At 37.0% G+C, this 25,130-nt stretch overlaps 1 protein-coding gene across 1 annotated transcript in view; it reads left to right on the forward strand.

Annotated features, from left to right (window-relative positions):
• HEATR1 (HEAT repeat containing 1) overlaps positions 1-25,130 on the forward strand; it is a 52,363-nt gene that overhangs the window by 16,348 nt on the left and 10,885 nt on the right. The window contains exons 14-32 of the mRNA XM_008528898.2: positions 119-207; positions 1,339-1,550; positions 1,879-2,000; positions 2,602-2,793; positions 4,280-4,463; positions 4,613-4,749; positions 5,516-5,708; positions 13,234-13,403; positions 13,817-13,975; positions 15,291-15,533; positions 15,813-15,944; positions 16,780-16,883; positions 17,050-17,193; positions 17,847-17,965; positions 18,063-18,184; positions 19,980-20,108; positions 21,520-21,750; positions 22,516-22,642; positions 23,875-24,035. Coding sequence (XP_008527120.2) covers positions 119-207; positions 1,339-1,550; positions 1,879-2,000; positions 2,602-2,793; positions 4,280-4,463; positions 4,613-4,749; positions 5,516-5,708; positions 13,234-13,403; positions 13,817-13,975; positions 15,291-15,533; positions 15,813-15,944; positions 16,780-16,883; positions 17,050-17,193; positions 17,847-17,965; positions 18,063-18,184; positions 19,980-20,108; positions 21,520-21,750; positions 22,516-22,642; positions 23,875-24,035 — 2,970 coding nt within the window. The remainder of the gene's footprint in view (positions 1-118; positions 208-1,338; positions 1,551-1,878; positions 2,001-2,601; positions 2,794-4,279; positions 4,464-4,612; positions 4,750-5,515; positions 5,709-13,233; positions 13,404-13,816; positions 13,976-15,290; positions 15,534-15,812; positions 15,945-16,779; positions 16,884-17,049; positions 17,194-17,846; positions 17,966-18,062; positions 18,185-19,979; positions 20,109-21,519; positions 21,751-22,515; positions 22,643-23,874; positions 24,036-25,130) is intronic.

Below are 25,130 nucleotides of genomic sequence, written 5' to 3' on the forward strand. Positions count from 1 at the left end.
CTAGAATTCGTGGGAGATAAGTTCTTTATAATTCATTATTTTTAAAGTTCATGTAACAAGCACCATATGTATTTGAAGCAAGTAAAAATTTACTCATGGATATTTTTTTCCCCTCTAGATTTTCAAACAACACTTTAGTTCAGAAGCGACCATTTCAAATCTTCTGAATCTCTTTCGAAGAGCAGAACTTTCAAAAAATAGGGGATGGTATGTATTCATTTCCCCTCATACTATTTTGAATTGATGAATTCTTAAATCAAGTTCACTTTGATTTTTTTTACATTTTTGCAATTTACAATTTAGTTGTGTGACCCTTTGGTCATGGTAGTGGAATGGATCTTAATGTAACATTCTTGCTCTATAAAAGTAATTTATTTGAGTTTGTATGGGCTCATTATACTATTCTGTATGTTTGAAATTTTTCTTAATAAAATGGAAAAAGTAGTATATAATGTATGATATAACACTGAAATCTGGAAAATAGAATGGGAAGGAGCTTTTTTTTTTTTTTTTTTTTTTTGAGGAAGATTAGCCCTGAGCTAACATCTACTGCCAGTCCTCCTCTGTTTGCTGAGGAAGACTGGCCCTGAGCTAACATCCGTGCCCATCTTCCTCTACTTTATATGTGGGATGCCTACCACGGCATAGCGTGCCATGTCTACACCTGGGATCCGAACCAGCAAACCCCAGCCCCCTGAAGCAAAACATGCGAACTTAACTGATGCACCACCGGGCCGGCCCCGGGCAGGAGCTTTAATTTTCTACTTTATATAATCCTAGTTTGATTTTTTTTTACAAGGCTAAGATACCAGTTTATAATTAAAAACAAATACAAATATATTAAACAAAAATTAAGCTCAGAGGCACACAATACCTTTCTGTAGTATTTGCTGAGTTCTGGTTATTTTATTTTTGGCACCTAAACTTTTTGCATGGGAAAAATGACTATACTTAGTGGATGAGAGCATGTCTTACAGATTTTTGTACCTATCATAGTTAGTTCTTAGCACATATTATGTGTTCAGATAATGTTTTTTGAACTTATGAGTGAATCTGATTTCTTGTGGAGTTGAGACAGAGTGTGATATTATGTTTCGTGTTCTAGTTAACCTAATGATTTCTCAGAAAAAAAGATTTGACAAAGTTAATTTAAAATTACTGTCCCAAATAACTCCTTGATTAGCATGGATTTTAAGTGATGTTTTGGTGTCTCTGAATGCTGTGTTTGGTAAGGAGACCAGGATGATGTCGGTTGAGCTGGATAATGTAATGATGATTTCTTGCTGAATTGAAGTCTCTGGGGTGTCTCTCAACCAAATGTGTTTACATATGTTTTAGGTACAAGGTACTTGAGATAGCAGCAGACATACTAATTAAAGAAGAGATACTGAGTGAAAATGATCAGTTGTCAAATCAGGTGGTGGTGCATCTGTTGCCATTTATGATCATCGACAATGATGATATGGAATCTGCTGAGATGAAAATCGCGATACATTTATCAAAATCAGGAATTTGCTCTCTGCATCCTATGTTAAGAGGCTGGAAAGAAGGTAAGAAATTCAGGTGTTTTTTTTTTAGAAACAGTGAACAGGTAACACTTTATAAAGAAGATAACTACAATTTAAAATTGGCTATAATTATTATTTGAAATTATGTTTGTTATATGCCAGCAAAATTTTACAACTTTTTGTTAACATATAAAGTACACATTGAAAAGGAAGCTAGCTGATCAGAATTGGATAAAAGGAAAAATAAAAAGCAAACCTTCATAGGGAAATTGTAAAAATTTTGCCTAAATTCCTTACTCTACATGATTCTTTACGTGAGTCTTGGTGCCACGAGGGGCCTCTGGTGTTCAATTCTTTCTTTTTTTAACAGCTCTTGAAAATGTGATTAAAAGCACCAAGTCAGGAAAACTAATTGGTGTAGCAAATCAGAAGATGATTGAGTTGCTGGCTGAGAATATAAATTCGGGGGACCCTTCTTCAATGTTAAAGATGGTAGGTTTGCTGTTCAGGTCCGCCCTCAAGATTTCCTTCCCATAATCTTAGTAGATTCTCAGTGTATGCTTTACTAGATTGTTCTTCTTTTTAAAAATGTTTTGCATTCTTGAGTACTTTGCTTTAAACATGGATAGTATTGTTTAGTATATTCCGCAGATTGTTTGAAAATCTTTAACATTTTACATAATTTAATTTTTTCCCTTGTGGTTTTATATTGGACCAGTGAGAATGTGTACTTTTTCAACTTCCATTTTTCCTCTCATTTAAAATATTGAAGTCATACTTTTTGTTAAAATAGCAAAATATAAGCTAAAAGAGGAGAAAATTTCTTTTGCCTTAGTAAACAAACCTTTGTGAAGGTGTTACGTGTGTAATTTAAAAACATCAGGTTAGGAAGTGCAATTATGTTCTTTAGAAGTTTTGAAATTATTTATGTTTATAATTACTTAGAAATCAGTGCTTACTACTTGTTTAAGGCTTTACATTTGTCATCTCACTTTAAATGTAAAACACATAGTATCTAGATAGGCCTGAAGTAGAGAAAATTGTTTTATGCAAACCAAGAGCTACCGATAATGGAGTATGTTTATTTTTCAAGGTGGAGGATTTAATAAGCGTTGGAGAAAAGGAGTCCTTCAACCTGAAACAGAAAGTGACTTTTCACGTGATCATGTCTGTGCTTGTCTCTTGCTGTTCATCTTTAAAAGAAACTCACTTTCCGTTTGCGATAAGAGTCTTCAGTTTATTGCAGAAAAAAATAAGGAAGCTCGAAAGTGTCATCACTGCAGTGGTAAGGAGTGCACAGTGTCTGGAGGAAGGGACGTTGAGTAGTCACAGCCTGGCCTGGTCATCACAGCAGAACTGAAGATCGGAGGCTGTAATGCTGAGTCTTTGGATCCTAGGGGTGAAATGTGGAGCGGCGTTGGGTAGCAGTAGGTAGTGAATGAGGCGCTCTCTTCCTTTTGCAGAAAATTTAATTGAATCCTAGAAGTTCGGGGTTGTAATGTTTTGTCTCTGCTGGTTGACTCTTCCCTGTATCATCTTTGTTGCATAATTTTGCAAGCTATACTTAACTACATCTTGTGATGAAGAATTCGCTAGATATGTTAGTGCTTAAATGAAATATTACTTCATTCTATTGTCTACTAAAAATAGATCTTTTGTATTATTTTAATATTATGTTAGATTTGGATTTTGCCAGCTGCTCTTGTCTCTGACAGTATTAATAAGGAGGCTGTTTCAGTTGTTTATGTTTAACCTAGTACCACATCTTAAGGTAATAATATTACTTCTTTTAACATTTGCTATATGTGATAGTATTTTGTTTTTGTTTGTCCTCCAAACTTCAGAGGCTCCTCATTATAGGATTTGCTAAACAAATCACATCTTTTTCACATTTACGTTTACCCTCATGATTTTGCAAGTTCTGGTCATAGCCATTGTGTGCTAAAATTGTGTAAACTTAAGAAGAATGAATCTTCGTATTCTAACAAGTAGCCTAGATAGGCTCTTCGTTCTTTATTATCTTTTGTAAAGTGTGGTAACCTGAACTGTATTTCTTCCCACTGTTAAAAGTGTGGACAAATTGAGTGTTTTATGTATACCTAGATAACATTGTTTTATGTTGAATACCATTTCTGGGAGTCATGAGCATCTTTTCGGCTGTAGCAGCACATTGAGCCCATGAAATCCCTCACTAAAGACATTATCTTAGAAGTCTCGCTTTGGATTATTTTCCTTCCAAGTTATTACCCTCCCCTTGCCTGTACGCAGTCTCATTGTTATGTTCCTGCACTTTTCTCATGCTTTGGCATTTGCAGCGTTATTTCTAAACACCTTGACATTTTGCTATTTGTTTAGTACATCTGCAAGTTTGCAGATTTTACCACGTACTTGCTTCAGATTAGCAGTAAAAATGTGAAATGAGGAAAGTCCCTTTAAAGATCTTGCAGAAATCCAACTCCTTATCTTTCTTTTTAGAAATGTGCCATTTAAGAAACATAATTTATGTGAATAACATTTGTTTTTAGGAATGATGTTTTCAGAAACATAGATAAAATGAAGCCATGGTTAACTTACTTATGTCTTTTCTTGTGAAGAGTGGTTAGACCTCTTTAAAAATCTGATTAAAGCTATTAATCCTCTCCCCTGCTAAATGCACATGTAGACAAAATTTTGCATATTGCTCAGTCATATATCCATTGCAGTCCACCTATATAACCCATGTGCAGAACCCCTTTCAATTTGTGCTGTTTTCGATTCCTTTACCAATTCAGGAAATCCCCTCAGAATGGCATTTTGAGCTGATGATGGACAGAGGAATTCCAGTGGAGCTGTGGGCAAATTACATAGAACAGCTCAACACTGCCCAGAGGATTGCTGTGGAGGACTCAGTTTTACTCGTCTTTTCACTGAAAAACTTTATTCATGCACTAAAGGCTCCTAAATCTTTTCCCAAAGGTAGGACAAGGTGTGACTCTTTTGAATGTGATATTCTGGAAAACTGGATTATTGACTCCACGACTGTTTTTTGTCTTGAGTGAAAAGTTCCCAGCAGTGTGTCCACATAAGTTCGTTCATCGTTTCCCTTTCTCTTCGTGTTCACATAGATGACATTTGGTGGAACCCTGAACAACTGAAAGAAGACAGCAGAGACTATCTGCACTTGCTTATTGGGCTCTTTGAGATGATACTCAGTGGTGCTGATGCCATTCATTTCAGAGTTCTGATGAAACTTTTCATAAAGGTACTGGGCTCATGTTTTTCAGGCATACTCTTCCCTTTTAGAAGATATTGCAGATTATTTCAGTAATAACAGTTTTTAATGAAAACAGAAGTAGACAAATAGTGAAGAGTATGAGATAATAAACATGGGCCCTATTAAGCAGTACTGTAATCATGACACCAATCAGAAAGTTGGACAGAGACTAACATTGCTGCATGCCTACTAATGTGTTAGGCCTGTAATATATTTAATCATCACATCAGCCCAGTCAATCTGTTTGTTTGATTGATGCCATTACCAAAGAGAAACTGATGTTTAGAGAGATGATTTAGGATATGCAAAGTCACTCAGTTGAGAAAGTTCATCACAGCACCAGTGACCTCCATGTTGTCAGGTCCAATGGCCAGTTCTTTGTTCTTGTCTTACTTGCCCTCTTGGCGACATTTAACACAGTTGACGTTGCTCACTACATCTCTGAAGTACTTTCTTAATGAGACTTCCCCAGCATCACTCTTGTATTGGTTTTCTGCTTAGTGTCCTCTTTCTTTTTTTGTTAAATGTGTTCAAATGCAAAATTATGGTGAGTCCTTTGGATATCAGTCCTCTGGATTCATTTACATTCTTCTCAGTTGGTTAAAATACCAAGTGTAGAATAATTTTAAGTGACTAGACAAAGCAAAACATTGCAATAAATTGTTTTCTGTAATTGTACTAGTGAACAGAGGATTTGGAACTGCTGTGTATGAGTGAAAGTTAAACTTCACTATCTTCTTTTTTTTCAATTTAGGTACATCTAGAAGATGTTTTTCAGTTATTCAGGTTCTTTTCTGTTTTATGGACCTATGGTTCTAGCCTTTCAAATCCACTTAACTACAGCGTGGAAACAGTGCTGCAGACTCAAGCTCTTTATATAGGTTGTGCGATGCTCTCTTCTCAGAAGGCACAATATAAACACAAACTGGCATCCATAGCTTCTCCAGGTATTGCAAGTGGCATTGTTATCTTCTGTCATGACAAACTGTTAATGCTTTCTCTATATGTAGTGTATGAAGGGTGTAGTTTGGAGAATTTCTTTTGTTAATTTTTTTTTTAAATAGTGTGCACTCTCTCTCTCTTTCCCAACTATTTCTGATTACATCTAAGTATTGCTTTTAAGATATGAATGTCAATTGTAAAATCTCACCAAAACAAATAATAGAAATAGCAGATGGTTAGTCATGGGTTATTAATATCCAACTATTCATTTCCTGAGCTTCAGCAGTTACAGGGTTATATAGGAAAGCCAAACCATCATAATACAATTCAGCAGTCAATTGACTACTTATAAAATGGGTCTCCACTCAATCCTCCTGGATTTATCTCTTTTATCAGGTGTAAGTCATTTTCAGGTTGGGCACCTACTCACGAAACACTAAAAAAATAAAATTTCTATTTTTTATAAAGTAGAATTGCAAATTTTGCAAAAGAATTTCATGAAGTTGATGAATATGATATTGAAAAGTGGATCGACTTGCAAAGCTGTTGGCAAATAAGAATATCTGGCAAAATTAGACCCTATAGTGATTGAAAATGAGAAAGTAGATGAGGATGATGGAATGACTTTAGTGTCAGGAATAAGAATGGCCCTTGGGAAATTTGAAGATGTTCTTGATTATTTTTTCAATTCCAAAATCACTCTTTATATGTATTCTGTGAAAGCAAAGTGAATGACCGTACACTTTTCCCAGAACAATTTCTCAATGTTTATCTTTTATTAGCTCCTTGAAAGAGCACATAATTACAGTTGTAACCAAACTTTTGTAAAATGTAAGGTAAAGAAACAATTTAAAGTTTTACTTGAAAAATAAAATACCATGAATGTAATTGTTTCTCTACACTTACTATAAAGTAGCAGTCCCTATTTCAGGTGGATTTACTTTTTAGAAAGTTTTTTCTTTTTTAAATTTTTTATTGCAGTAACATTGATTTATAACATTATATAAATTTCAGGTGTACAACATTGTTTCGATATCTGTGTAGATTAGACCATGTTTATCACCCAAAGATTACTTACTCTCCGTCACCATACGCATGTGCCTAATCACCCCTTTTGCCCTCCTCCCTCCCCCCTTCCCCTCTGGTAACCACCAATCCAGTCTCTGTCTCTATGTATTTGTTTGTTGTTGCTTTTATCTTCTATTTATGAGTGGCATCATACAGTATTTAACTTTCTCCCTCTGAGTTATTTTGCTCATAGTACCCTCAAGCTCCATCCATGTTGTCAGAAATGGCCGAATTTCATCATTTCTTATGGCTGGGTAGTATTCCATTGTGTATATATATATATCACATCTTTATTATCCATTCATCCCTTGCTGGGTACCTAGGTTGCTTCCAAGTCTTGGCTATTGTGAATAATGCTGTGATGAACATAGGGGTGCATGTATCTTTATGTTTTTGTGTTTTCATGTTCTTCGGATAAATTCCCAGCAGTAGAATAGCTGGATCATAGGGTAGTTCTATTCTTAATTTTCTGAGGAATCTCCATACTGTTTTCCAAAGTCGCTGCACCAGGTTGCACTCCCAGCAGCAGTGTATGACGGTTCCCTTTTCTCCACATCCTCTCCAACACTCGTTATTTCCTGTCTTGTTAATTATAGCCATTCTGATGGGTGTGAGGTGATATCTGATTGTAGTTTTGATTTGCATTTCCCTGGTAATTAGTGATATTGAACATGCCTTTTGGCGATCTGTATATCATGTTTGGAGAAATGTCTGTTCAGATCTTTTGCCCATTTTTTAATTGGGTTGTCAGGTTTTTTGTTGTTGAGGTGTATGAGTTCTTTATATATTTTGGATATTAACCCCTTATGATATACATTCTTAGCAAATATCTTCTCCCAGTCGTTAGGTTGTCTTTTCCTTTTTTTGATGGTTTCCTTTGCTATGCAGAGCTTTTTAGTTTGATGTAGTCCCATTTGTTTACTTTTTCTCTTGTTTCTCTTGCCCACTCAGACATGTTACTTGAAAATATGCTGCTAAGACCGATGTCGAAGAGCATACTGACTGTGTTTCTTCTAGATGTTTCATGGTTTCAGGTCTTACATTCAAGTCTTTAAACCATTTTGAGTTAATTTTTGTATTTGGTGTAAGGTAATGGTCTACTTTCATTCTTTTGCATGTGGTTGTCCAGTCTTCCCAACACTATTTACTGAAGAGACTTTGCTTTCTCCATTGTATGTTCTTGGCTCCCTTGTTGAAAATTAGCTGCCCATAGCTGTATGGGTTTATTTCTGGGCTCTCCATTCTGTTCCATTGATCTTTGTGTCTGTTTTTGTACCAGTACTGTGCTGTTTTGATTACTATAGCTTTGTAGTGTATCTTGAAATCAGGGAGTGTGATTCCTTCAGCTTTGTTCTTTTTTCTCAGGATTGCTTTGGCTGTTCGAGGTCTTTTGTTGTTCCATGTAAATTTTAGGATTCTCTGTTCTATTTCTGTGAAAAATGTCATTGGAACTTTGATAGGGATTGCATTGAATTGTAGATTGCTCTTGGAACTATGGACATTTTAACTATTATCTTACCATTTCTTTGTGCCTTCTATTTCTTTCAACAATGTTTTATAATTTTCAGTGTACAGGTCTTTCACCTCTTTGGTTAAGCTTATTCCTAGGTATTTTCTTCTTTTTGTTGCAATTGTAAATGTGATTGTGTTCTTAATTTCTCTTTCTGCTACTTTGTTGTTGGTGTATTGAAACGCAACTGATTTTTGTATGTTGATTTTGTATCCTGCAACTTGACCATATTCATTTATTATTTCTAAAACTTTCTTGGTGGGTTCTTTAGGGTTTTCTATATATAGAATCATCATCTAGAAACAGTGAGAGTTTCACTTGTTCATTGCCTATTTGGATACCTTTTATTTCTTTTTCTTGCCTAATTGCTGTGGCGAAAACCTCCAGTACTCTGTTGAATAAGAGTGGCAAGAGTGGGTACCCTTGTCTTGTTCCTCTTCTCAGAGGGATGGCTTTCAGTTTCCCCATTGAATATGATGTTGGCTGTGGGTTTGTCATATATGACCTTTATTATGTTGAGGTACTTTCCTTCTATACCCATTTTATTGAGAGTTTTTATCATAAATGGATGTTGGATCTTGTCAAGTGATTTCTCTGTGTCTATAGAGATGATCATGTGGTTTTCATTTCTCATTTTGTTAATGTGGTGTATCACATTGATTTGTGGATGTTGAACCATCCCTGCATCCCTGGTATAAATCCCACTTGATCGTGGTGTATGGTCTTTTTAATGTATTACTGTATTTGGTTTGCCAGTATTTTCTTGGGGATTTTTACATCTATGTTCGTCAGCGATATTGGACTGTAATTTTCCTTCTTTGTGTTGTCCCTGTCTGGCTTTGGGATCAGGATGATCTTGGCGTCGTAAAATGTGTTAGGAAGTGTTCCATCTTCTTCAGCTTTTTGGAATAGCTTGAGAAGGATAGGTATTAAATGTTCTTTGAATGTTTGGTAGAATTCTCCAGAGAAGCCATCTGGTCCTGGACTTTTATTTTTTGGGAGGTTTTTAATGACTGTTTCAATCTCTTTATTTGTGATTTTTCTATTCAGATTCTCTGTTTCTTCTTGATTCAGTTTTGGGAGGTTGTATGAATCTATGAATTTATCCATTTTTTTCTAGGTTTTGCAGTTTATTGGCATATAGTTTTTCATAGTATTTTCTTATCTTTTGTATTTCTGTCGTATCCATTGTAACTTCTCCTCTCTCATTTCTAATTTTATTTCTTTGAGCCGTCCCCCTTTTTTTCTGAGTCTGGCTAAGGGTTTGTCATTTTTGTTTATCTTCTCAGAGAACCAGCTGTTTGTTTCATTGATCCTTTCTACTGTTTTTTTGTTGTTGTTGTTTCAATTTCATTTACTTCTGCTCTAATTTTTATTATTTTCCTCCTTCTGCTGACCTTGGGCTTTATTTGTTCTTCTTTTTCTAATTCTGTTAGGTGTATTTTACGATTGCTTATTTGAGATTTTTTTGTGAAGGTGTTGCTATGAATTTTCTGTTAGGTGTAGTTTACGATTGCTTATTTGAGATTTTTTGTGAAGGTATTGCTATGAATTTCTCTTGTAAGACCTCTTTTGCTACCTCCCATGTGAGTTGGTATGGTGTATTTTCATTTTCCTTTGTCTCCAGATATTTTTTAATTTCTCCTTTAATTTCTTCAGTAATCCATTGGTTGTTCAGTAGCATGTTTAGTCTCCACATTTGTCCCTTTCCCAGCTTTTTTCTTGTAGTTGATTTCTAGTTTCCTAGCATTCTGGTCAGAAAATATCCTTTATATGATTTTAATCTTCTTAAATTTATTGAGGCTTGCCTTGTTGCCCAACATATGTTCTATCCTTGAGAATATTCCATGTGCACTTGAGAAGAGTGTGTATTCTGGTGTTTTTGGAGGGAGTGCTCTATATATATCTATTAAGTCCATCTGGTCTACTTTTTCATTTAAATCCACTATTTCCTTGTTGACTTTCTGTCTGGATGATCTATCCATTGATGTAAGCAGGGTGTTAAGGTCCCCTACTATTATTGTGTTGTTGTTAATACCTCCTTTTGGTTTGTTAACAGTTGCTTTATGTACTTTGTTGCTCCTGTGTTGGGTGCATATATATTTATAAGTGTTATGTCTTCTTGGTGGAGTGTGCCTTTTATCGCTATATACTGCCTGTCTTTGTCTCTCGTTCCCTGTTTTATCTTGAAGTCTGCTTTGTCTGGTATAAGTATGGCAACACCTGCTTTCGTTTGCCATTAGTTTGGAGTATTGTCTTCACTCTGAGCCTGTGTTTGTTTTTAGAGCTCAAATGTGTTTCCTGGAGACAGCATATTGTTGGGTCTTGTTTTTTAATACGTCCTGCCACTCTGTGTCTTTTGGTTGGAGAATTCAGTTCATTTACATTTAGAGTGATTATTGATACATGAGGGCTTAATGCTCCCGTTTTATCACTTGTTTTCCAATTGTTCTGTATTTCCCTTATATCTTTTCCCATGTATTTTGGACTAGCAATTCAGTCTGGTAGTTCTCTATGATGGTTTTCTCACTATTTGTCATTTGTGTCTCTGTTCTGATCATTTGTTTAGTGGTTTTCATGAGGTTTGTATAAAAAATGTCATAAATGAGATAGTCCATTTTCTGATAACCTCTTATTTCCTTAGTCTAAGCTGATTCCATCCCTTTTCTATTCCCCCTTTTAAGTTACTGTTGTCACAACTTATTCCATCTTGTGTTGTGAGTTTGTGGTTAAAATGGTAAGATTACATTTATTTTTGATGTTTTCCTTCCCTTTATCTTTAATGTTATAATTAAGTGTTTGGTAACCTGTTCTGATAGAGAGCTGCAATTTTCTGATTTCGTCTGCCTATTTATCTTCTTGCTCAAGGCTTTGTAAACCCTTTCTTTTGTTTTGTCAGGTATGAGGGCCTTCTTGATCATTTCTTGTAGGGGAGGTTCTTGTGGCAATGAACTCCCTTAGCTTTTCTTTATCTGGGGAAGTTTTTATTTCTCTTTCATATCTGAAGGATATTTTTGCTGGATAGAGTATTGGCTGAAAGTTTTTGTCTTTCAGAATTTTGAATGTATCATTCCACTCTCTCCTAGCCTGTAAGGTTTCTGCTGAGAAATTCGCTGAAAGCCTGACGGGGTTTCCCTTGTAGCTTATTTTCTTCTGCCTCGCTGCCCTTAATATTTTTTCTTTGTCATTTACTTTTGCTAGTTTCATTACTATATGCCTTGAAGGTCTTTTTACATTGATGTATTTAGGAGTTCTCTTAGCTTCTTTTACATGTATTTCCAGCTTCTTCCATAGGTTTGAGAGTTCTCAGCTATTACTTTGAACAAGCTCTCTGATCCATTCTCCTCTTCTCTCTCTGGAATACCTATAATACTTCTGTTGCATTTCCTAATTGAGTCAGATATTTCTCGGAGAATTTCTTCATTTCATTTTAGTCTTAGTTCTCTCTCCTCCATCTGAATCATTTCTATATGTCTGTCCTCCAGACTGCTAATTCTGTCCTCCATGATATCAGCTCTGTTATTTAGGGATTCTGGATTTTTATCTATCTCATCCATCGTGTTTTTCATCTCCAACATTTCTGATTGGTTTTTCTTTATAGTTTCAATCTCTTTTGTGAAGGATTCCGTCTGTTCATTAATTTTGCTCCTGATTTCATTAAACTGTGTCTGTATTTGCTTGTAACTTGTTGAGTTTTTTTATGATAGCTGTTTTCAATTATCTGTCATTTAGATTGTAAATGTGCCTTCAGGATTGATTTCTGGGTGCTTGTCATTTTCCTTCTCGTCTCAAGTATTAATATATATCTCCATACTGTTTGATGGCGTGGATTTGTGCCTTCATATACTAGTAGTATCTGGTCACACATTCCACCTGCTGCTACTGAGGGTGGGTCATGAGCTGTGTATTCTCAGCCTGCAGCAATCCCTGGTGTCTGTGCCTATCCTTAGAATGTATGCTGACAGGGCCCCTCTGCCATTTCCAGCTCGCTTGTTCATAGCTTCTGCTTTTCTAACATATGTGCAGGTACTCTGGCTGACGGGCTGAGCTGGACTGCCAGGCAGGGGTGGAGGGGAGGTGTGCTTTCTTCGTGCCCACTTCCAGGGGCATTCTCGCTCTGCCCCTGCTATCTGCTCTCCTGGGGTGCTGAATTGATGAAACCCCCACTATAGCTTAGCCACCTCTGTGTGGGGCCTTCCCACGGGCTGTGAGGGAACTTGGAGAGTGAAGGTGTTCCCATGGAGAGTTGCCCCCACCGCCTTTTCTCAAGCTTGCATGGTCCCATGCCCTTGGTTGCTGCCAGGCAGGGAGAGGAGATCCCTTTACCTCCTTCTACTTCCTCCCAGGGGTCCAGCACCTCTTCCTTCAAGTGTATGGCTGCATGGGTCTCTCAGATGTCTTTTGTGTTGTGTGACTGTCCTCTGTTGGTAAAAGAATGTCCTTTTCAAATGTCAATTCAGGACAAAACACTCACAAAGCATGATGCACAAATGGGTACTCTGCATACTTTGCAAGGATGTATATACACATGAGTTTGTTGCAGCGGTTTTAAAGCCAAAAGACTAGAAACAACCTAAACTTTCACCAGTAAGGTACTGGTTTTAAAAATATGTGAAATACAACAGAGAGCTATATGATTTTGAAAGGATAATTTGATTTAGATGTGTGTGTACTTATATGGAAAATACTTCCAAATACATTGAGATGTGATAGCAGTTGGTGCAGAATAGGGTATATGTACTATGCTCTCATTTGCATATTTTCAGAAGAATACACTAGTGTATGTCTAACATTTTTCTAGACTTGTAAACAATTACACAGTGAATAGTCTTTGGAGAGGGAGCTTGATTTGGTAGGAAAACTTTTCATCTTATACCCTTTGGTACTATTTAAATTTTGTACTGGTTAAATTTTTTAAATTGTTCCTTAAATTTTTTTCCCTTTGGTTTTAGTGGTAACATCTCTACTCATTAATTTGGGAAGCCCAGTAAAAGAAGTCCGTAGGGCTGCCGTTCACTGTCTGCAGGCCCTCAGTGGAGTGGCATCCCAGTTTCATCTGGTAATAGATCATTTGGTTCCCAAAGCAGAGGAGATCACCTCAGATGCCACCTACGTTGTTCAGGTAAACTCATTAGCAAAGAAGGTTTGAGTGTGCACGTGCCTGTGTGTGCACATGAACAGTTTGCCCCTTTCTTGACATTTTGCTTTGCAGAGAGTTTGATCTACTAAATCATTGAATTTAGAAACTGATGTCAATGTCTGCAAATCTTTCTTGCTGCATTTTAAAAAGATAGCTGTCATATTTCCATTCTGCTATCCTTTCATCAGCTAACAGAGCAGTGTTTGTCTTTTGATGGTAAGCTAACTGAGATGGTAAGCTAACTAATTGATAACCTTCCTATTAAGGTTTCAAGGTGAGATGAAAAATTTTGAGCCATGTCTCATCATTGGGGAAAGAATCTTCCATAATTAGTACATGCACCCTTTGTAGTTCCTTAATCCTTTTTTTATCCAATTTTCTTTTTCGTATCCTAGGATTTGGCTACTTTGTTTGAGGAACTACAGAGAGAAAAGAAACTGAAATCTCATCAGAAGTTGTCTGAAACTTTGAAAAACCTACTTTATTGTGTATATAGTTGCCCATCTTATATTGCAAAAGATCTGATGAAAGTACTTCAGGAAGTCAACAGTGAGGTATACGCAATTTGAGTGGATTATACATTCCACATGATGTTACTAAAGATTATTCTAAGGAAGACATTTGCAAGAGTTACATATATGCACTTAGAAGTGAAAATCTTCTTATTAATTTGGAAGGGGAAAGAGTTGGGGTGGAGAAAAAGAGAGAGTGAGTTTCTTTCCATTTGAAAATTGTGTGTTATTATCCCTGTCTAATCACTGACTTGGTTTTAAGTGAATTTAAAAGTCATGTGGGGAAATACACTGAAGTGCACTATTGAAAGAACTGTTGGTTTACGTCTATTCTTTAGGTAAAAATTCTCCCCGAGGTAATATATTTGGACATAAGAGTCTGAACATTCCCAAATCATTTGCTCATTTTTAAAATGTATGTAGTTGTACATTTTTCTAGGGGGAAAATCTATACCTTTCAGTATGTTATCAAGGAAGCCTATGATACAAAAGAAAGAGGTTATGACCCCTTGTTTATATGATGATATGTGCTGATGAGCAGTGAAAAAGTTCCTCATCCTAGTGTTCCAGTAATGCTTCTGTCCTTCACCAGTTTTGGACTGACTGCAACTTAAAGAACTAAAAGAAGGATAAAGTGAAGTGAAAACCATTTGATTTTATTTTCTTGGTGTGAGCCAACAGATGGCATTTATCAGCTCTGTGTTGTGCCTGGTATAGTTTAAACTAGGAGTTGACAGTCTTGTTCTGTAAAGGACCAAATAGTACTTATTTTAGGCTCGATGTGCCATACAGTCTCTGTTGCAGCTACTCAGCTCTGCCATCATATTGCAAAAGCAGATGCAGACAGTATGTAAATGAATGAGCATGGCTGTGTTTTGGTAAACAAAGTTTACAGAAGCAGATGGTCCTCTGGATTTGGTCTGCAAACCATGTCTTGCTGGCTCCTGATTTGTTATTGAAGGCTTCACATACGTAATTTGAATTAATATTAATTATACCAAGATGGAAACATTGGGGAAGTGTGCAGTGTTTTAGAAAAGCTGAAATTTATTTTTATAGTCTAAAACTTTAGTTTGTATTTCCTATTTTCAGAAAGTCTTGGGACACTCAGATTATTTCTCCTCTGATCTCTGAAGGGTTTAGAGCTTTTGGCCTTTACAGCCTGAGCAGCAGAGGGGACCGAGTGCCTTAGTTGGATTAATAGTCATCCCTGTGTCCAAAAGGTCATCATTTTGGGGTTTTTTCTCTAGGCTGAGCTCCCAGTCTTCCAATATGATATCTTTGGATGTCTTTGTAAAGCAAGCAAAACTATTATCAGTATAGATAACTATTTAATAATAAATGTTCCAAATTTTAGATGGTGCTTTCTCAGCTATTGCCTATGGGTGAACAACTATTAGAAAAGATTCAGAAGGAGCCCACAGCTGTCCTGAAAGATGAGGCCATTGTTTTGCATCTCATTCTGGGAAAATATAATGAATATTCAGCTTCCCTTTTACATAAGGACCCAAAGAGTCTAGATATGTTTATAAAAGCTATGCATACAACAAAGGAACTGTACACAGGAATGCCAACCATTCAGATTACAGCCCTCGAAAAGGTCAGTGACTTCTTTCAGAAACTAAAGCATGTTCAAGCTTTTAGAAATTTGAAATGTTTGACTTGAAGAAGATAAAGTGGAGTAGACATGTTTTAAAGGAATATGATATATTTGACCCATTTTACAAAACTACACGATGTATTTGGATCATTAAAAAGAATTGCATTTTAACTGATAAAATTGGGAACAATTTTACATTGTAAGAAAGAATGATATAAAGGTCATTTTGTGGAATTCAAGTTTGTTCATTGAGCTCAATTGCCTTTTTTCTACCTCTAGATTACAAAGCCATTTTTTGCATCTATATCAGATGAAAAAGTTCAGCAGATGCTTTTGCGTATGTTGTTTGATTTATTGGTGAACTGTAAAAATTCACATTGTGCTCAGACTATTAGCAGTGTTTTTAAAGGGGTAAGTTGCAAACTTTCTGTAATTTGTTTATTAATGTCTGTTCTCTTCCGAGTAACCCCATGTTTAAGTATCCTCCATTTGACACTGCTTTTAGACAGTTGGCTGTTACCATTATCAAGAATCGTGGAAAAGGTGGTCATAGAGAAGTAGAAAATCAGAATTAGAAGTCTTCACCGTTATTTTTATTGTATGAAGTATTATAGTTTTAATGAGGTAGGGTGTGTGTTAGTTTGGATCTTACTTGTATTACGTAGGATCTACCAGTTTTATGCAAGGAATAGGAATGAGTGATGGCTTGGTGTTCACCTTGGTAACAGATTACTTAATTTAGATAGTTGTTTAATGACATTTAATGGGATTGAGAATCTGCTCAGGGCTTTATATGTGTATTAAAACCTAGCTCTACATCAGAATAACCACCTGGTTATTCTCTGTTTTGTTTTGTTGTGTTTTTTAGGAGAAAACACATTCACAAAATAAATAGTAGTATGGTGAAATCCTAGTATCCAGACTCAGCAGTTCTTAGAATTTTAACATATTTATTTAGGTTTCTAAGATACATTAGGTGGAACAAATTAAGGTACAGAGCAATTTTTAATCTGCTCCTGTTTGCGTTCTTTTTTTGATCTTTATAGAGCTATTAGTATATGGAAAATTTCCAAAAGAATACATAAGAAATTGTCAGTGGTGTTTGCCTTTGGGATTGGGCTGGGCCCTAGAGTTGTCGAGAGACATAAAAGTGGACATAAACGTTTTCATTGTCTTTCTTAATGTTTACTGCTCTAAGTTTATCCCATGGAATTCTATCATCAACCATTCTTCCTTCATATTTCAGATTTCTGTTAACGCCGAACAAGTCAGAATAGAACTGGAGCCACCAGATAAGACTAAGCCCTTAGGCACAATTCAGCAAACAAGAAGGCAAAAAATGCAGCAGAAGTAAGAGCTATGAATGCAGTGAGAATGTGCTGTTGTTCCTGAGGCTTTGAATGTTTTGAAACTGTTGTGATTTTTTGATACCCATCATTTTGGTATAATCAGGTACGATAATTGTTGCTTGGCATTGTGTTTGCTTTTCCAACTTTTTGTCTTATCCGTTTCCCAGAAAATCACAAGATCTAGAATCTGTTCAGGAAGTTGGAGATTCTTACTGGCAAAGAGTAACCCTCATCCTAGAATTACTGCAGCACAAAAAGAAACTCAAAAATCCTCAGATATTGATACCGACTCTTTTTAACCTGCTATCAAGGTAATGACACTTGCCCTTCATCTGTGAGAGAAGAGGATTCTACTTCTTACCCATCTTATTTTATTTAACATTGTGTTTTCAAGATATTCTCTTCTTGCTTAACTAGTCTGTAAAATAAAGCAAATTGAGTACTCTAGTTGAAGATTTAAGGAATGGTTTCAGGTACCCATTGCCAGTGCCAAACCTGAGCTTCATCCTGTATCGTGTATAAATGATGACTCACCTTACAGCCTCCTTCCTTTCCTAACTTTCAATACTGTGTCCCTGGGGCATCATTACTGGTATTTGAAGGTGCAGTGTGACGCCCACTGTATTTTGTAGGTATATATTATTAGATAGCTATAGTGTATGACATTGAATTGTGGATTTGTGCTTTCATCTGGAAAGCAAAGTAATTCTCAGGCTTGTCCTCTGAGAAGATTCCAAATAGGTTGATGGAAAGTACAATAGAGAAGAGAGGTAATTTGACATAAGCAGCTGCCTGTATGAGAAAAAGTGAGAGAAATCTTACTTCTTGGTTTATAGACTTTATGTTTAATGTTATTTTAGTTTATTCCTTATTTAATATGTGTTCTGAACAATGGTCATTAGTGTATCCCTGAAACTGTACAACTGTTTCATTTTCCATCATTTCTCTTCTGGGGGTCCCAAAGGTGTTTAGAACCTTTGCTACCGGAGCAGGGAAACATGGAATACACCAAACAATTAATTCTTAGTTGTTTGCTCAACATCTGCCAAAAACTCTCTCCAGATGGTGGCAAAATACCAAAAGGTATGTACTTCATTGGAAGGAAAAGGTGGAAAAATTATTTACTTTGAGTGTGAATGTACCTCCCACTTAAGAGATTTTTTATTTCTCACCACTGTAGATGTTCTTGATGAGGAGAAGTTCAATGTGGAATTGATAGTTCAGTGCATCCGCGTTTCAGAGATGCCTCAGACCCATCACCATGCCCTTTTACTTTTGGGTACTGTTGCTGGGATATTTCCTGTAAGTGTTAATGATTTAAGGTTCTAGCAGATACTTCAGATAATTTCTTCCATGAAAATGCGTAGATGCTTGCTGGTTTGAACTCAGTTTGGGATCTTACAGCCCTGCCTCTTGAATAGCTGAGACAGTGTGAGCTGGTTGATCTTGCTGAGCTTCGGTTTCCCTTTTTGTAAAATAGAGAATAAAGTAACCTTCTTCATAGGATTATTGTGAGGATAGGATTGGATGATTGACGGTTAGCATTTAGCACAGTGCCTGACACAATGTTACTTTCTAATAAGTGGTAGTATTAGTGCTATTTGGAAAAAATTACTGTCCCATGAATCCTCAGATAACCCTCAGACAGCTTTCAACCTGTGACTTAAGGAAATTAATTTGATTACAAACTACCTCAGTTAAAGAAATCTCTGCAAATCCATTGTCCCTAATAGAACTACATCATTTAAAGATTTTTGAAGAGATTGAAGCTATTTTTATATTGGGGATGCAGGCCACAGGTTCTTAATCTGTGGTTTCTCCATGAGCTTTAGGGGGTCTTTTAATCTACTAAAATCATGTGCAAGATTTATGTGTATAGAATTTTTTTTCCTTGGAATAGTCAGTGGCTCTCAAAGGGGTTGATAATCCAGACACAGTAAATCATTGATATTTTTTCCTTTGTTTTTATTGAAATATAGTTTGCCATAAAATTAACCCATTTGTAGTATGGACTCAGTGGTTTTAGTATATTGACAAAGTTGTGTAACCATTACCATTTATCTACTTCCAGAACATTTTCATCACCGCAAAAAAAAACCTATACCCATTAGCATTCACTCCCAATTCCCTCTGCCGCCACCAGCCCTGCCTCTGGCAACCACTAATCTACTTTCTGTCTTGATGGAATTACTTATTCTGGAAATGTCTTATAAATGGAATCATATGATATGTGGTCTTTTGTGTCTGACTTTTTTCACTTAGCATAATGTTTTCAAGGTTCATCTGTGTTGACGCTTGACTCAGTATTTCTTTTTATGGCTGAATAGTATTCCATTGTATTTATATGCCACATTTTGTATATCTTTTTACCGGTTGATGGGCATTTAAGTTATTTCTACTTTTTGGCTGTTATGATAAAATTATACTGTTATGGACATTTGTATGCAAGGTTTTGTGTAAACATGTTTACAGGTCTCTTTGGAGTATACCTAGGAGTGGATTGCTGGCTTAGATGCTAACTTTATTTTTAACTTTCTGAGAAACTGCCAGAATACTTTCCAAATCAGTTACACTGTACACCAGCAGTAAATGAGGGTTCTAATTTCTCCACATCCTCCCTGAGGCTTATTACTGTCTGTCTTTTTTATTATAGTCATCCTAGTGGGTGTGAAGTGGTATCTTGTGATTTGGATTTTGCATTTCCCAATTACTAGTATGCTGAGCATCTTTTCATGTGCTTATTGACCGTTTGTTTATCTTTGGAGAAATGTCTTTGCAAATCCTGTGGCCATTTTTTGTTTGCTGAGGAAGATTAACTCTGAGCTAACATCTGTGCAGTCTTCCTCCACTCCTCCACTTCATATATAGGTTGCCCCCACAGTTTGGCTGACGAGTGGTGTAGGTCCATGCCCAGGATCCTCACCTGTGAACCCGAGCCACTGAAGCAAAGCACACCAAACTTAACCACTAGGCCGTGGGACCAGCCCCTCCTTTGCCCATTTTTAAATTATTTCTCTTATTGTTGTTGCGTTATAATGAGTCATTGATATTTGATGTGTTTAAAATAGAAGATGTTGAAAGATGTGTTTTCTTTCAGGATAAAGTTCTACACAACATTATGTCTATTTTTACATTTATGGGAGCCAATGTCATGCGTTTAGATGATACTTACAGTTTTCAAGTTATTAACAAGACAGTGAAAATGGTTATTCCAGCACTTATTCAGGTAAGCTGTCTTTATACTGACATTACTATTATTTTTAAGTTGAAAAATTTTATGTAGTATGAAATTCAAGTAGTAGTAAATCAATGACATTAAAAGCCTTTCTGAAATGTCAAGTATTCATGCCTGTTAAATTTTAGAATGGTGAAGCTGAGAAGTAATCTTGGAAATAATGTCTTTTCCAAAAATATGAGTAACCATGCATAGCTGGTTCTGCTGTGCTGCAAGGGTGTAACTATAAAAGCGCCTTAACATTACTCTCACAAAATGGATTTACATTGACTGTGTATTTCAGGACGTTGCATGAGTTCGATAATACCCTTATGCAGGTTGATGAAGACAGGACATTCTGGAGCGATGGTGGCAAATTTGTTAATATGCGCTTCAACAAACATTTTTTAAGCATTTTCTAAGCGCTAAGTAGTCAAAGAGATGAGTGAGACGTAGTCTTTGCCATAGGAAATCAACAATTGAAACTAAAAAGCAGCCTTGAAGATGAAAGAGCTTGGTCGTCGTCTTGAGTTTTCTGTTTACCCATACTCGGCCCCTTCTCCTTTGAATCTTGCTATTAGATTGGTGTTCTCTGTGTCTAACAAATTAGCCAGTACAGGACACGTATATATAAAAAAATAATTATATGCATTAATATGACATATGCCAAAAGAACAGATAAATATGCCGAAGAGTTCAGAATAGGCGAAAGTCCATATGGGCCAAGGAGACCACAAAGTTACATAAGAAATAAAATTTGAACTGGTGTGAAAGAAGGCTAGGATATGCTCAGTGAGATGGCAGAGCCATCAATAGCATGTGAAAAGGCCTAGTCTAGGAATGTGCACAGTGTGTGTGAAGAATGTCATCTAGATCAGTTTGGTGAAGAGCCAAGAGTTGAGACAAGTAGGAGTGGAAGGCGTTGTTTAGTGGTACACTCAAGTATTTATTCGTTCTTCCACTCAACAAGCATGTTTGGAGCACCAATACCAGAGTAAAATGGTTTGGATTTATTGTGGAAGCAATAGGGAGTTGTTGGCCTTTCTGTGCTCTGCTTCTCTAGATTGTACCCATTCTTCTCAAGGCACAGAATCCTGCTTGATTTTTGCAGCTTCCCAGACGGCGCATATTGGGATCTGCCATGTAGTGCCTCCTGTTGTCTTTTCAGGTGTGTTTCTTGTTTCATATGGATGATAAATCACCTTTGAGGCAGGGCTCACATCCTATGCCTTGTATTCCCCTCAGGGCCAAGTAGTGCCAGGGACATAGCTCTACTCATTGCGTATTTCCTGACTGGTCTTTGATTATTAAAGTTATTTTGATAAGTTTTTTGGGCACACGTGAAGGCCTTTTCGTTTCCACTTAAAGCTTGTTTGGTGAAGGTTGTTGCTCCTACTCACTCTCCCTGCTTGCTCTTCTGTAGTCTGATGGTGGAGACTCTGTAGAAGTCACAAGAAATGTGGAAGAAATCGTGGTGAAAATCATTAATGTGTTCGTGGATGCACTGCCACACGTTCCGGAGCACAGGCGCCGGCCCATCCTTGTTCAGCTAGTTGATACACTAGGTGCAGAAAGATTCCTCTGGGTTCTCCTCGTCTTGCTTTTTGAACAGTATGTCACTAAAACAGTGCTGGTGGCTGCCTATGGAGAAAAGGTGAGAATATAGGGTGGGGTGATAAGGAAAACGGTGATGTCTCACACAGATTTTGTGACATTTTCCAGTTTAAACATGGTGCTGGTGAATGCTTACTGTGCATTACTTAACAGTGCTTGCTCAGAACTACTTTTAAAGATGTTTTTGGCATTCTTTAAAACTGCTTTCAGAGCCTGTGGCCATCTGAATATCCTCAGTAGCAACAAAATATCTCCTGAGGGTGATTTGACTTTTCTAAGAAACAGGTCTGATACTAGTGCCATGCTGCGTGGTTCTTTTAAGCCCAACAGCGTACTGCTGTAAAGTAATGAAACTCTCTCTTGAAAGTGGTTCTAAGGGCCTTTCGTGGGGAAAGGGAAGATTGTCAGTATCATTGAAATCACAACACAGGTGACTGTTTTGAAGAGCCCTGTTCGCATAGATGAGGGTAAAACTTACAGGTCCAGGGCTGTTTTTAAATGACTTCTTAGACATGGGCTCTAGGACTGGATCTAGACCTACTCTGAATAAAGTCGTACGTGCAGTTCTGCCAGAAATCATAATGCAGGTTATCCTGGAATTAGGCCCTTATAATTCTCATAAATTGGCTTCTTCCTGTAAGGAGCTCAGTACCTCATTCCTCTGGTGATGCATGTGACTGTAAGGAACAATATATAGTGACTTTGTGTGCTAAGAAATATTTTTAAAACATTTCCCTTACTTGTACTTATTAAAACATAAATTTAATAGGTACAGTTTTGTTACCTATTTCTCTTCTCTGAACAGGATGCTATTTTAGAGGCAGACACTGAATTTTGGATTTCAGTCTGTTGTGAATTTAGTGTCCAGCACCAGATACAAAGCTTGATGAATATCCTCCAGTACTTAATAAAGCTGCCTGAGGAAAAAGAAGGTAAGCAGGAGTCAGGTGTGAATCATTGTTTAATCTGAAGGCTCGGGAGAAGCAGAAGACAATGCAGGTTGTCCTTAGAACCCATAGTACATCTTTGGAAGGATTTTAAGGAAGTTAATAATGTTTAATTTGAGTATGTGGTTGTATATGTTCTCAAATCTTTATGGAAAATAATAAGTCGGGTTTCTCCTTGCCTTTCCTCACACACTGGCTTTTATCCCTCTGTGCCTTTACGCTGTGTGTTGGCTGTGGAGTGTTACAAGTGTCAAGGATGAATTATGGTACAATGACAGTTAGCAGGACTTTATTAGCTATCTCTTAGTTTCCCATTAAAGTATCTGTGAAGACGTTTACAAGAAGGAAAAAAATAGATACCACAGCAGTGGTAACTAAATATTCAAATTTTACCATATATATGGTCTTGAAAATTCCACTAATTGTGGCACCAATGTGATTGCCTTAAGAAAGGGTAGATGTGTTGAGCGTTCTTAGTTCTCTGCCCTTCGAAGCAGAACAGGAAGGTGCATTAGAAAGGAGGTTCTGAGGACTCCGCGGGGACTGTTATCTGGGTGGCTGACCGTTTGCCCCGTCTTCCCTGCTTGGCCAGGCAGTCATCTGACTCATCCTGCAGGCGGCTCAGGTTAGGCAGGGACAGACTGGAAGGTGCCTGGGGAGATGTACATGGTGACATGCTTCAGGAAGAAGTCTTCGTTTTGAGTCACTCTTGGACAGTAATTTTTAAGTGGCCCACCATAGCCTCCCAACACTGCACCCCTAACCCCTTTCATGGTAGACACACTTGAATACGAGATTCTACAAAGTTTTAGGATATACATTTTCAAACTTTTAGAATTAAACATTGAAGGCTAGAATTGACCCCGCTTCAGTCTATTGTGGGCCACCAAGTAAATGCCTCTGAGGCTTCAGAAGTTGGGTATGGAGCCAACATTTAAAGGCTCCTCTTGTAGTATTTTTGTCTTCCATTTGCTTATCTCAGTTGCCCTGCTTTTGTTTGTTTTTGTCATACACTGTCTTCTCAGGGCCGTTGGGTACTTTGTTGATAAGTACACTCACATCTTTCACTAATTTAGAAGAGGAAAAACTGGGTATAATAGATGAACAAATTTCTCTCTCAGAATTGTATCCCATTTACCATTCTCCTTATATCTGTGTCTACACTAAAGAGTCAAGTGAAGTTGAGTGCAGTCACTTGTTGTATTGCTCTTTTTCAGAAACCATTCCCAAAACAGTGTCCAATAAGAGTGAATCACAGGAACAGATGCTACAGGTTTTTAATGTAGACGCTCACACTAGCAAGCAACTGCGGCATTTCAAATTTCTGTCAGTGTCCTTCATGTCTCAGCTCCTGGCTTCCAATAATTTTATCAGAAAGGTGATGTGTTCTTTAAATGTGTTTATGATAAAACGGTTTTGCTTTTTCTAAAGGAACTGTGTTTTAAACTAGTAAAAATAGCTTGGTAAATAATCTCATCAAAACATGAGACATGCCTTTAAAGATAGTAGAAAAAGAATAGTACAATTCACCATGAAAAACCGTTTGGCGGGATCTACTAAGTTTGTACATATATAAACCCTATGACTTGGTAATTCCATTTTCAAATGGTATATACCCAACAGAAATGTATGAACATGTGCACCAAAAGACATCTTCAAGAATGTTAGTAATACATGATTCATGGTAGCCCAGAAGTGGCAGCAACCCAAGTGTCTGTCAGCACTGGAGTGGATGAAGTGTCTGTTGTCATAAATGGACATGGGTGAACCTCGGTGAGACACAGCCGTCTGATGACTCTCATAAACATTATAGGAGGAACGATGGCAGACACAAAAGGGTGCATCCATGATTCCAGTTGTATAAAGTTCAGAAATAGGCAAAATAAATCTGTGGTTTTATAAGTAAGGATAGTATTTATCTTTGAGAAGGAGGAAAAGAGTAGTAATGGAGGTCAAGTAGAGGAGGGATTCTGAGGTACTAATAATATGCTTTTTTAATTTTTTTTGAGGAAGATTAGCCCTGAGCTAACATCTGCTGCAAATCCTCCTCTTTTTGCTGAGGAAGACTGGCCCTGAGCTAACAGCCATGCCCATCTTCCTCTACTTTTATATGTGGGATGCCTGCCACAGCATGGCTTGACACGCAGTGCGTAGGTCCACCCCCGGGATCTGAACTGGCAAACCCAGGGCTGCCGCAGCAGAATGTGCAAACTTAACCACTGTGCCACCAGGCCAGCCCCAATATGCTATTTTTTTTACCTGAATATAGTGAGCTTTACACATATGATTTGTGCACCTTTCAGTTTGTGTTTTAACTTTAAACAATGAAAGAGAAAGGAGGAAATACAGAAACAAAATGAAGAAATACAGAAGCATTGAGAAAGAAGGGCCACGATCCTGACCAGGAATATAATATTGGCTGAACGTTAGAATATCTGTTATGTATCTCTTATTATGCATGAAAAGATCAAGA

Source organism: Equus przewalskii, chromosome 1 (genome assembly GCF_037783145.1).
Source record: "Equus przewalskii isolate Varuska chromosome 1, EquPr2, whole genome shotgun sequence".
Lineage (NCBI taxonomy): Eukaryota > Metazoa > Chordata > Mammalia > Perissodactyla > Equidae > Equus > Equus przewalskii.